General features: G+C 51.4%; 1 protein-coding gene across 11 annotated transcripts; it reads right to left on the minus strand.

Moving 5' to 3' along the window:
• Positions 1–777: 777 nt before the first annotated feature.
• Positions 778–12643, minus strand: LOC102943164 (membrane-spanning 4-domains subfamily A member 4A). Of its 11 annotated transcripts, none has more exons than XM_037882710.2 (8): positions 12126–12643; positions 9309–9425; positions 8374–8532; positions 6668–6787; positions 5794–5850; positions 1793–1927; positions 1407–1526; positions 778–1202 (listed from the first exon to the last, which is right to left on the minus strand). In XM_037882710.2, exons 3-8 carry the CDS (start codon positions 8518–8520, stop codon positions 1086–1088), a joined length of 696 nt encoding a protein of 231 aa, XP_037738638.1. In that variant the 5' UTR covers positions 8521–8532; positions 9309–9425; positions 12126–12643; the 3' UTR covers positions 778–1085. The 11 variants fall into 11 exon arrangements, with proteins under 11 accessions (XP_037738638.1, XP_037738637.1, XP_037738636.1 ...); XM_037882709.2 differs by having other exon boundaries at positions 9309–9463; XM_037882708.2 differs by having other exon boundaries at positions 8374–8560; positions 12126–12642.
• Positions 12644–12913: the final 270 nt, after the last annotated feature.

Below are 12913 nucleotides of genomic sequence, written 5' to 3' on the forward strand. Positions count from 1 at the left end.
GGCAGGGCGGGCACCCAAATTTTGGAGCACAGAAGCAGGCCCAGAGGTGCCAGGCCTGGGGATACAGTGAAACATCAGTGATGGACATTGGGGTGAAAAGTTCTGAGGCTTCAGAGAATGGGTCTCGTGGCTCTTGGCTGGGCTACCAGCTCAGATGTCTCCTGCCCCAGAGCCCAACGGAGGCCAAGCAAGCTGGAGGGAGGGTGGGCTCAGGGACTGGGGTTCTCTGGGAATCACCCTGCTGAGTTCTCTTGGGGGGAGGTCCCAGGTCACTGAAGGGTGGGGGGATCTGGGAGGGGAGTGGGGAAGAATCACAGCAGATTAGAGCAGGGGGGCTGGGAGCCAGGACTCCTTGATTCTACCCTAAGCTCTGGGAGGGGAGTGGGGTCTGGTAAGTTAGAGCAGCAGAGGCTGGGAGCCAGGACTCCTGGGTTCTATCCTAGCTCTGGGAGGGGAGTGGGGTCTGGTAGGTAAGAGCAGCAGGGGCTGGGAGCCAGAGTTCTATCCCAGCTATGGTAATTTCTCTCTCTTTCTGTTGCATGTCCTGTCTCTCTCCGACAGCTCCCACCAAAGCTGCTCTCACAGTCACTCCTGCCGTCCTCCCTGTCCCCACCTCCTCAGGCTCCAGGCACCTCATCCTGGGCCCCAGCACACACTGGCCCTGCTAGTGGGGGGCAGCAGGGACAGTCCAGATAAACCCCCCAACAACCTGGGGCTGGGGCTTAGGATCAGGGGATCCCACTGAACAGAGGAGCGAAGGAAATGAGGGCTGGATGATTAGAGACAAAGGTTTTATTGCAGGCAGCCTGGACATGTTATAGAGTGGTGGGACCTGGGGCTGAGATCCCATGCACAGGGGTAGGATGGAAAGGGCATTGAGACCGGCAGATCGATTGTGTGATGCTGTAGGGACATGTCTCTCTCCATGGTCAGTGTGATCAGTGCATGGGGGTCAGCAGGCTCAGTGTCGGGAGCGAGGCGCTACGGCCGGTTCCCACTCTGCTGCTTTGGTCTCCAGCAAGGCACAGGTGGGCACGGTATGTAGGGAGCTGGTGATCCAGGCAGTGGCTGCCCTAGTTAACAGCTCATGCGGTGGTGAGGTCCTTGTAAGGGGGAGGAGTGCAGGCCACAGCATCAGTGTGGGTGTTGGTGGCAGTAGTTGAATCACCTGGAGGCACCATGTTCTGGTAAATGACCACAGACTGGAGGAAAAGGTAAGGACAACCTATCAGGACAGGACTCAAGCGCACCTCTCAGCCCAGCAACACCCCAGTGATGTGCTCCCAGTATAGAACCCTGGAGTCCCAGCTCCCCCTCCCCCCCACACACACACTTTAACCCACTAGACCCCCCTCCCCTCCACCGTCCCTGCCATTAATACAGGCCCCATGGTGACGCATCATTACCACTTGGCTGTAGCTGTCCCGGCAGACGGTTTTGCACCCAAAGGCCGCAGTGGAGATGGAGACGCAGAATTCCAGGAAGGTGAACAGGAACAGAACCATGATGCAGGCCATGGTTACCTTCTGCCAACGGGAAACTGTTGAATTCCCTACAGGACAAAGGCCCCATGTCCCATTCCCTCAACCTCACCCCGCAAGCCAGCCAGTCCCCGCCCTGGGCTACATCAGAGCCAGCGCCCCTTGGAGGGGAAAGGCCCCGTGCCCCATTCCCTGCCAGCTGGTTAAGGCAGTCCCTAGGGGTGGCAATGGGAGGCAGGTTGGTCCCCGTGGGAGCAGGGAGATGGATGCACTGACAGCCCTGCCCTCATGCGGTGATACCAGGTACTCACATAAGGGAAGCAATTCTCTGGGTACCAGTCGCACCTGGACTGATACCTGGATTCCATCAAGCTGATCAGGTACAGGATCATGGCACATCCGGCCAGCACCGAGCTGATGATGTTCATTCCCAGGCTGCCTTTCACCTGGCCGGGAGATGGGGGTGGGGAGAGGGGTGCGCTGAGAGCCCAGCTGGACACACGCGGACAACATGGCATGAAGCCAAGCCCCTCTCGGGGAAGGGACCCCCCCCACCCCCGGCTGCGGGGATAGCCCACACGATGACGTCCCATTCTTGTGATCATAATGTTCACTCCCATTGCTGTAGCAGGAACATTTAGGGGCTAAATCACGACGCTGGGTTGAGGTACGGTTCAAATCATTCCAACCGCTTTGGAAAGAATGAGTGATTGTGGGTATAAGAGATAGATAGATAGATTAGATGTGGGAGGCACCTCAAGAGGTCATCAAGTCCAGCTCTCTGCACTCAGGCAGGACCAAATAGCCCTAGACCATCCCTGACAACAAAAGCTTGTCCAACCTGTTCTTGAACACCTCCAATGATGGGGATTCCACAACCTCCCTGAGAAGCCTGTTCCAGACCTGACCTCCCCTTGGCTGTTATCAGGCCCCTCCTCCAACTTCCTTTCACCACTATACATGCCTGCTTTTTTCACCTTTCCTCAGACGTCAGCTTTTCTAAACCTTTTGTCATTTTTGTTGCTTTCCTCGGGCCTCTCTCCAATTTGTCCACATCTTTCCTAAAGCGTGGTGCCCAGAATTGGACAAAATATGCCAGCTGAGGCCTCCCCAGGGCCAAGTAGCGCGGACAGTTACCTCCCATCCCTTACATACAACCGTCCTGTTAATACCCTAGGATGATATTAGCCTTTTTCTCAGCTGCATCACAGCCTTGATGCATATTCAGTTTGTGATCCACTATAACCCCAGCTTCTTTTCAGCAGTACAATCCCCGAGCCAGTTATTCCCCATCTTGTAGCTCTGCATTTGATTTTTCCTTTGCACTTTTTGAATTCAGACCAATTCTCCAATTTGTCAAGGCCTTTTTGAATTCTAATCCTGTCACCCCAAATGCTTGCAACCCCTCCCAGCTTGGTGTCATCTGCAAGTTTCATAAGTGTACTTTCCACTCCATCATCCACGTCATTAAAGAACATATTGAATAGTACTGGCCCCAGGAAGAACCACTGCGGGATCCCACTTGATATGCTCTCCCAGCTTCCCAGCAAACCATTTGTAACTACTCTTTCGACAAGCTGTGCACCCACCTTATAGGAATTTCATTAAGACTTCATTTCCCTCATTTGCTCATGAGCTTGTCTTGAGGGACTGTGTCAAAAGCCTTAGTAATATCACATCTACTGCTTCCCCCCCCATCCACTAGGCGAGTACCTTGTCCAAGAAAGAAATTAGGTTGGTTTGGCATGATTTGTTTTTGATAAGTCTATGCTGGCTGTTCTTTGTAACCCTATTATCCTCCAGGTGCTCACAAACTGATTATTTAATTTGTTCCACTATCTTTCCAGGTATTGAAGTCAGGATGACTGGACTATACTTCTCCAGGTCCTCCTTGTCCCCCCTTGTTAAAGATGGGTGCTGTGTTTGCCCTTTTCTAGTCCTCTGGGACCTGACCCGTCCTCCAAGATAATTCCTAACAGTTGCAAGATTGATTCAGCTGGTTCCTTAAGTACCCTAGGATGAATTTAATCCGGCTCTAATGACTTGAATACATCCAACTTATCTGAATATTTTTTTAACCTGTTCTTTCCCTATTTTGGCTTGTGTTCCTTCTCCCTGGTTGTCAATATTAATTGTGTTGAGCATCTGGTCACCATTAACCTTTTTTAGGGAAAATTGAAGAAAAGTAGATATTTAACTAGGAATGCCAAACGATTTACAAAAATAATCGCGAGATTAAAATAATAGTTGTGATTAATCGCAGTTTTAATCGCACTGTTAAACAATAATAGAATACGGATTTAAATTTATGATAAACATTTTGGGATTTTTTCTACATCTTCAAATATATTGATTTCAATTACAACACAGAATACAAAGTGTACAGTGCTCACCTTATATTCTTATTTTTGATTACAGATATTGCACTGGAAAAAAAAATAAAAGTGGCATTTTTCAATTCACCTCCTACAAGTACTGTAGTGCACTCTCTTTATCGGGAAAGTGCAATTTATAATTGTAGAATTATTATTTTTTCTTTTACATAACCGCACTCAGAACCAAAACAATGTAAAACTTTAGAGCCTAAAAGTCGACGCACGAAGGGGCATATGAATGTTTAGCGCATCTGGCACATAAATACCTTGCAACGCTGCCTACAACAGTGCCATGCGAATGCCTGTTCTCACTTTCAGGTGACACTGTAAATAAGAAGCGGGCAGCATTATCTCCCGTAAATGTAAACAAACTTGTTTGTCTGAGCGATTGGCTGAACAAGGACTGAGGGGATTTATAGGCTGTAAAGTTTTACACTGTTTTGTTCTGGAGTGTAGTTATGTAAAAAAAAAAAATTCAACATTTGTAAGTTGCACTTTCACGAGAAAGAGATCACAGTACAGTACTTGTAGGAAGTGAATTGAAAAATACTATTTCTTTTGTTTACCTTTTTTCCAGTGCAATATCTGTACTCAAAAATAAGAATATAAGCTGAGCACTGTACACTTGGTATTCTGTGTTGTAATTGAAATCAATATATTTGAAGATGTAGAAAAACATCCAAAAATATTTATAATAAATTTAAATTGATATTCTATTATTGAATGGTGCTATTGAAACTGTAATTAATTGCCACTATTTTTAAATCATGTTTGTTTGTTCTGCGTTAATTGCCTGCATTAACTGCAATTGACAGCCCTATATTAAACACCTCAGCCTTCTTGATGTCATGAGTTATTAGCTCTCCTTCCCCACTAAGTAGTGGATCTACACTTGCTGCATCTTTCTCTTGCTCTTAATGTATTTATAGAACCTCTTCTTGTTGCTTTTTATGTTCCTTGCCAGGTGTAACTCATTTTGTTCCTTAATCCATCTGATTTAGTCCCTTCAAGCTTCTGCTCTTGTAGATAGATAGTGTGACAGGGTCAGGCCAGATGGCTACAGGAGAGTGATAGAAGGTAGATGTATTAAGCCCTGGATTAAGCAGATCCTTTTTTCCCTGAGTAAGACAATGGGCTGTTCCAGAACAATCAGGAAGTTGCTGGAACCAATTAAGGCAGCCAATTAAGAAGCTACCAGAATCAATTAGGACAGGCAGGCTAATCAGGGCACCTGGTTTTTAAAAGGACCTCACTTCAGCTTGTGGCGTGCGTGCGAGGAGCTGGGAGCAAGAGGCGCGCAAAAAGCTGAGAGTGAGAAGGCGTACTGCTGGAGGACTGAGGAGTACAAGCGTTATCAGCCATCAGGAGGAAGATCCTGTGGTGAGGACAAAGAAGGTGTTGGGAGGAGGCCATGGGGAAGTAGCCCAGGGAGTTGTAGCTGTCACGCAGCTCTTACAGGAGACACTATAGACGCTGCAATCCACAGGGTCCTGGGCTGGAACCTGGAGTAGAGGGCAGGCCCAGGTTCCTCCCATCCCCCCAACTCCCTATTTGATATAAGAGGAGTTGATCTGGACTGTGTGGGTCCCACCTGAGGGGAAGGTCTCTGGCCTATCCCCCAACCCATTAGGTGGGCCAGCAGAGACTGCGGGGATTGTTCTCCTCCTTTTCCCCATGCTGGCCAGTGATGAGGTTAGCGGAGTGAACGACAGGTTTGTGCCACTAACACAAGGAGCCAAAGTGAGGACTGCCGTGAACCTCTGAGCTGAGCAAACCTGCCAGAAAGAGCAGAACCCACCAATGCAAAGGAGGAACTTTGTCACGATAGATAGATAGATAGATAGATAGAAGGGGTGTATAGGAATAGATAGATAGATTGAGGGGGTATGTGGAGACAGACAGATAGATAGATAGGAAACTGAGGCATCAATTCGTACCAGTGGTATCTTGGGATTCTTTGCAGCTGCCACTGAGACGGACCCCGAGATGATGTACTGTATGGGGGAGATAGAAGGGGTTAGAAGCAGGGCTGTGCCTGTGTCTAGGGTTAACGGAGCACAGCAGGGGTGGATAGGTGCTGTGGATGCTGGGAAATACTAGACTAGGGTGTGCTTGGGAGAGGTAGTCCAGCAGGAGACAGGATGAAGACTGGTGGTCACATGGGAGCCACCATCTCTGCTGATCCACCCACAGCCTGACCCTGAGCGTCTGTATATTTCTCTCCCGAGCCCTGGCGAGCTGCCTGGTGGGATTAGAGCCCCACGTATCCTATTGTAGGGTCTGCTGCTAGCGCCACCTAGAGGTAATGTTGCCCGACACATCCTTATAAGATCCTACTTTCACGTGCTGATAACTTTGCCAAGCATTAACTATTAGGGCTGAAATTTCCCATTCGCGGTCTGCTGCAGGCTTGATTTTGTGGATAAATTTCAGTTCAAATCATTCAGCCATTGCTGAGGATGAGGCTAGGGGAAAGTATGTTGTTTTGCCCATGGTAAGAATAATTCTTACAACTGTTTCACTGAGAAGCTGTAGGGCCTGCATGCTTTGGAGCAGGGCCTGGAAATGTGGCGGGGGAGGAGGTCACCCTGGGGACAGGGATGTGCCTTTTGCTGTTCAATAAAAAGTCCACTCAAATTTGGCCAAATTATAAGCATTTGAAAAATTTCTGTTTGCACATGCTCCATAGAGATGTGTTAGAATTTGGCAGCTAGATTCTCCAAAGGATCTGTCTGCACTGAGCATGCTCCAATCCTTCCCTGCTCCTACACGTGACCCGATGGCAGAGGGCGGGGTGGGGTGGAGACTTACCAGCAACCCACTCCATAGCGGGACGTGCACAGTCAATGCCAATATCCACAAATAGGAGTTGACCACAGCCATCACCATCCCGACAGCGACCTGCACGGCTCCAACTAGGATCTGGGTGATCTACCAGGAAGTGAAGCCAAGAATTTCATCACTGCACTCCGAGCTCACTGGGGGTCGCTTTCCCCTTGGGGCTCCTAACAGGTCCCTCTGTCTTGGGTATTTATCTGGTGCCCATCATCCAGAGCCATCCCTTGGGTACGGCGAATCGGAGCCGCTGCTCCGGCCCCCACACTTTGGGGGCCCCCGCATGGGCGGAGAGGTGAGGCGGGGGGTGGGCGGGCGAGCGAGTGGGGTGAGGAGGCAAATAGGGAGGTGAGCGGCAAGTGGGGGGGAGGCGAGGAGGACCCCCACCACCAGAACCTCTCCCTTCCCCTACCACCTCCTGCCTGCCAGTGGGCCCTGCCAGTCAGCGCCTACTGCCTGCCATGGATCAGAAGTTTTTTGCAGCATCAGGAGGCGCTGGGAGGGAGGGGAGAGGAGCGAGGGCACAGCATGCTCGTGGGAGGGGGTGGAACTGGGCAGGGTAGGAGCAGAGGCGGGGTGGGGCATTAGGGGAAGGGGTGTAGTGGGGGGTGGGGCCTGGACGGGGTCTGATAAGAAACTTGGCACGTATATCCTGGGCCTGCACCCCTCTAGGGACGGCCCTGCCATCACCATAGCCTCTGATAGTCTTAGTCTAATGCACTGATCCTCCCCACCCCCACACCCTGGGAGGCACAAATGTGTTGTTATCGCTATTGTAGAGGTAGAGAAACTGAGGCACAGAGGAAGATTAAGGGAGTTGCCCAAGGGGCACACTAGGAGTTTATGGTAGGGAAGGAGTAAGTAGGCCCATTGATCAGATCTGACACAGCAGGGAGAGTTGGGAAGGGTACTGGGCTGGCTGGGGCCATGGGTCTGATCCAGGGTGGCAGGGAGGGGATGTGATACCAGGCTAGATGGGCTCGTGGGTCGGATCCAGGGTGGCAGGGAGGGGATGTGATACCAGGCCTAAGGGCCCATGCGTCTGATCTGGGTCATCAGGGAGGGGACAGGTTACCAGGCTAGATGGTCCCAAGGGTCTGATCCAGGCCATCAGGGAGGCAAATCTAATGTTTCTATGGTTTATCACCACAAAAATTTGGGAATTATGATCCCAACAGAAGCCACCATCCCATGGCTCCCACCAGGGAAGTCAGCCATGCTGAAATACAGACAGGCTGGATGCAGGTTGGCCTGGGGGGTTCTGGGCTTGGAAAGCAACGGTCGGGGGACGCGCCAGCACTGCCTGCCATACCAGCACCCCACGGTCTGGCAGGTGCAGGAGGAATCGGTGCCCACTGTCAGGGGATTATGCTGGCCCCAGCCGGCTGCATTCTCTGCAAGAACGATGCTGGCGTGTCTGGGGTAACCAGGCCAGGCTCCTCCCTGGCACAAGGCCCACGTTCGGGCAAACATGGGGGCAGCAAGAGGATGGGGCTGGGTCACATAAACACCCACCCAGTTTATCCTAAGAGCTGGAGGGGGGAGTCTTCTGGAATTCCACCCCCTAGCATCCTTTGGCCAATGGGACACCACCTTCAAACCACGACATCATCAGAACAAGCTCTCATTGGCTGATTGTCCCAGGTGGGTGGGGAAGCCGCCCCAGTGCACAGGATACTCACCCCCAGGGCCAGCGGCTCCCCCTTGTAGAACTTCTCCAGGGGCTGCGGTTTGGCTGAGATGGCAGCGCTGGCCGTGTGGGGCTGGGTGATGAAGCTGTTGATGATGGTGATGGGGCTGGCTGAGCTGGCTGTCATGGTGGTGGCCATAGCAGAACCCTGCTGAGATAACAGCTGGGCTTTCTTTGTGCTGGCAGGACATTGGGGAGGTAAAAGACACCCCCCTCCCAGGATAACAAACAACCCCCGCACCCAGCTCATCTGGGTCACCCCTTGCCCTATCTGGGGGAGATACAGATCAGGGTTTTCCTTGTGGTGCCCAATCACCCCCATGTTAATATCACCCTCATTCACCCCTTTAATATTGCCATCAGTTTCACGCGCAGCAGGGGGCTCTACTGAACCAAGCATGGCTCACACAGTCTGTGCCCCATGGAACGTGGCCCTTCCCTCCATGTGGCAGTGGAGCGATGGGATAGTTGTTCCTTTGGCTGACACCGATATCCCATTTCTAAAACCAATTTCCCACCTCTCACCCAGTATCCCCCTACTAACACCAAGATCCCACTGCTAACACCAGTTTCTCACCATTCATATCAGTATCCCACCACTGACACCAGTATTAACACCAATATCCCACCGACACCTGTATTAACACCAGTATCCCACCTTTCACACCACTGACGCCAGTGTCCCACATGTCAGATCTGTTTCACAGCTCTCACACCAGTATCCCACGACTGACACCAATATCCCACAGCTGACCCCAGTATCCCATGACTGACCCCAGTATCCCACCTTTCACAATAATTTCCCACCTCTCACAGCAGTATCTCACATCGAATACCAATATCCCATAGCTAACACCAATATCTCATGCCTGATGCCACTTTCCCATCACTCACACCACTTTCCCACCTCTCACACCAATATCTCACCTTGATTACCAGTATCCCACCTCTCACACCAACATCATAGCAGAATTTCAGAGCTGAACAAACCAGCTTCTCAGTGAACGAGAATTCAGTGAGGCGCAGCCTGGGAAGAGTCTCAGTCTAATCAAAGTGTGGGAAAAATTCAAGATCTTCTTTTTCTGCCAGGAGGGAATGGGGTGATGATCCATTCATAACACTCCACCTCCACCCAGCTCATGTTATCATCACCCTAGCTCTAGCCCTCCACATCGGCATCGCTCCAGTGAGCAGCAGGAGATGCTGTGGACTCCGGTGTGTCTCCCAACTTCCCCCGTGGCCCAGGTTGGGTTCCACTGGAAACCTCCATGGTAGTGAAGAACCCGCCGGTCTGGGTACAGAGAGGGTGTGAGAGGCAGGGCTGAGGTTGGTTCTGGCTGAGCATGGAGTTTTGTGCCATTTTTCTTGCCTGGTAAAGAGCAGAGCCCCGGCTGAGGGATCCCATGAACTGAGCAGAGATGAGCTAAAACAGAGCCACCTAACTAGCAGCCCCACCTGGAGCTGGAGTGGGCAGGAGGTAGACCCCCCCAGTAGGCCGTGCTGCAGGGGGCTCAGTAGGGGGCCCCAGCGGAGATGGCTATGACAGGAAGGGAGCTGGTCTAAAAAGGGGAGAGGACCTGGGAGTCAGGAGAGATGCACAGGCCAGGGCTGATACAGGTTGCGGGGGGGGTATCCCCCAAAACACTGTGGTTATATCCAGAGCCCCAGCCCCAGTAAGGAGCCCAGATTCTGAGCCATTGAGCTTCCACAATGGACAGAGAGAGAGAGTGTGTGTGTGTGTGTGACTGTTTGTATGTGCATGTGACTCTCTATGTGTCTGACTGTCTGGTGGGACTGTCCTTGTGTGCATCAATTTATTTGAGCATAAGCTTTCGTGAGCTACAGCTCACTTCATCGGATGCATAAAAGTGGAAAATGCAGTGAGGATGTTTTTATACACACAGATCATGAAAAAATGGGTGTTTATCACTTCAAAAGGTTTTCTCTCCCCCCCCACCCCACTCTCCTGCTGATAATAGCTTATCTAAAGTGATCACTCTCCTTACAATGACAGGTTATGATGAAGTGAGCTGTAGCTCACGAAAGCTCATGCTCAAATAAATTGGTTAGTCTCTAAGGTGCCACAAGTACTCCTTTTCTTTCTCCTTACAATGTGTATGATAATCAAGGTGGGCCATTTCCAGCACAAATCCAGGTTTTCTCTCCCCCCACCCCACTCTCCTGCTGGTAATAGCTTATCCTTACATTGTAAGGAGAGTGATCACTTTAGATAAGCTATAACCAGCAGGAGAGTGGGGTGGGGGGAGAGAAAACCTTTTGAAGTGATAAACACCCATTTTTTCATGATCTGTGTGTATAAAAACATCCTCACTGCATTTTCTACTTTTATGCATCCGATGAAGTGAGCTGTAGCTCACGAAAGCTTATGCTCAAATAAATTGGTTAGTCTCTAAGGTGCCACAAGTCCTCCTGTTCTTTTTGCGAATACAGACTAACACGGCTGCTACTCTGAAACTTGTGTGCACGTGACTCTGTGTGTCTGACTGTCTGGTGGAACTGTCCTTGTGTGCATGTGACTCTGTGTGTCTGACTGTCTGTGTGGGGGGGACTGTCCGTGTGTGCATGGGACTCTCTGTGTGTCTGACTGTCTGTGTGGGGGGGACTGTCTGTGTGTGCATGGGACTCTCTGTGTGTCTGACTGTCTGTGTGTGGGGGACTGTCCGTGTTTCTGTGTGTGCATGGGACTCTCTGTGTGTCTGATTGTCTGTGCATGGGACTGTCAGTTTGTCTGTGTGTGCATGTGACCCTCTGTGTGTCTTACTGTGTGGGACTGTCCATGTGTCCCTGTTGCATCTCTATGGTTGCCAGCTTGATGTGTCTGTAAGTGTGCTTCAGTGGGTGGGTGTGAGAGAGATTGTGTGTGAATGTGTGTTTCTCTTGTGTGTGTCTGTCTCTGAGTGTGTGTGTGTGAACATGTGTGTATATGTGAGTGTGGCAGGAGTGTGACTGTGTGTTTGTGTCCATTGTTGTTGTGAGTCTGTGTGTGTGTGTGTGTGTGTTATGAGCTGGGTGAAACCTCTCTATAATTTGGGTTAAAACCCTAGTCAGGTTGACAGGTGTGAACTCACCCTCCCATTAACATAGCTGTAAACATAATCCCCAGTAAAGACAAAAGGTGCGTGTGACACACACACACAGACAGACAGAGTTTTGGGGCTGGGTATTGTTTTGGGCAGGGCTGTGTGTGAGAACACCCAGACACTGAGCTCACACACAAGCAGTGTGTCTACGGTACAGCCGCACGGCTGCAGCACTCTCGTGCAGACCCTCGTCGGTGGTGGGGGTTTCCAGCGCTGTACTGAATCCATCCCTATGAGATGTGGTAGCTAGGTCGACAGGAGAATCCTAACGCATCCACACCGGGGTGATCTGGGTGCAGAAACACGGGGCTTTGTACTCTGCTTGCTAATAAACAAAACTGTGTCAAAGCCGATCCCTGGCTAGCCCCGATTTCTGCCTCCAGCTGGGACATCCCCCGAGCCCCCTACTTTGACTAGCCGCTGAGGTCAGAAGGGGCAACGTGTGTGTCTGTTTATGGGGTATTTGAGTGCGTGTGTGTATCAGAGTGTGTGCTGTACGCAAGTCCCTCCTGCCCCTGAACTCCCAGCTCCATCTGACCCTGCCACTAACTGACAGCCCCCACCCCAGCAACCCGCCACGCTCCCCAGAGAGACCCAGCCAGGGCAAATCCCCTTCCCCAATCCCATCCTGGCTCCGGCTCACCCTCCATCCGGCTCTGCAGCTGGCTCTCACTCTGGCAGGAAAGAGCTGATCCTGGACTCCATGCCGTAAACAAGGGGCCCTTTTTGGGAAGCTCCAGAACCGATCGCCGCCCTGATTGGCGCCAAAGTACGCGTAACGCAGGCCAGGGGCTGGACAGTGTCCCAGTTCCCCTGCGCCCCTTTGCCTGGTGCACAAATGGCTCCTGTCAGCAGGCTGCAGGCAATACGCTGCTCACCAGCAGGACCTCTGGAGACTAACCATTTCCTCCCCCTGCCCAAAGTAAGGGTAAGCAGGGGAGGGCTGGAGGCACCGAGCTGCGGTTGTGATTCTAGGCAGAGCTGACGGGAGGTTTTCCAGAGGGATGTTTTGCTGTTGGAAAATGCAGATTTCTCAGCCCCCAAACTTCCCGTGGGGACACACCGGCTGCAAAGCAAAAAGGTGACAAAGCAGGGCCCTGATGACAGTCCTTAAAGAGGCCCAGGGCTGTTCTAACGCGGCCGGGGGTCGGCTGTTCTCCTTGCCCAGCGAAGGTAGGACGAGAAGCGGCGGTTAATCCACAGCAGGTGAGACTGAAGGTGGATATTAGGACCAACTTGCTAACTCTAAGGGGAGCTGAGTACTGGAACAGGTTAGCAAGGGAATCTGCCCCATGGCAGGGCCTCTGTGTTCCCCTCCCCCATATACCAGATCCCCCCATTCTTTCCCCATGCCAGTGGCTCTATATGTCCCTGTGATGAAGCGGGACTGTTCTTAATGTTTCCTCTGAATATTGTGGGGGTGCCTCAGTT

The sequence above is a fragment of the Chelonia mydas genome, chromosome 24, assembly GCF_015237465.2.
Source record: "Chelonia mydas isolate rCheMyd1 chromosome 24, rCheMyd1.pri.v2, whole genome shotgun sequence".
Taxonomy (NCBI): Eukaryota; Metazoa; Chordata; order Testudines; family Cheloniidae; genus Chelonia; species Chelonia mydas.

Coding starts and splice junctions, on each gene's coding strand:
- LOC102943164 (XM_037882711.2), bottom strand. CDS start 8,520: ATGGCCACCACCATGACAGCCAGCTCAGCCAGCCCCATCACCATCATC. Junction 5,851..6,667: donor CGCTATGGAGTGGGTTGCTG/GTAAGTCTCCAC, acceptor TCCCCCATACAG/TACATCATCTCGGGGTCCGT. Junction 1,203..1,406: donor GGGACAGCTACAGCCAAGTG/GTAATGATGCGT, acceptor CTTTTCCTCCAG/TCTGTGGTCATTTACCAGAA.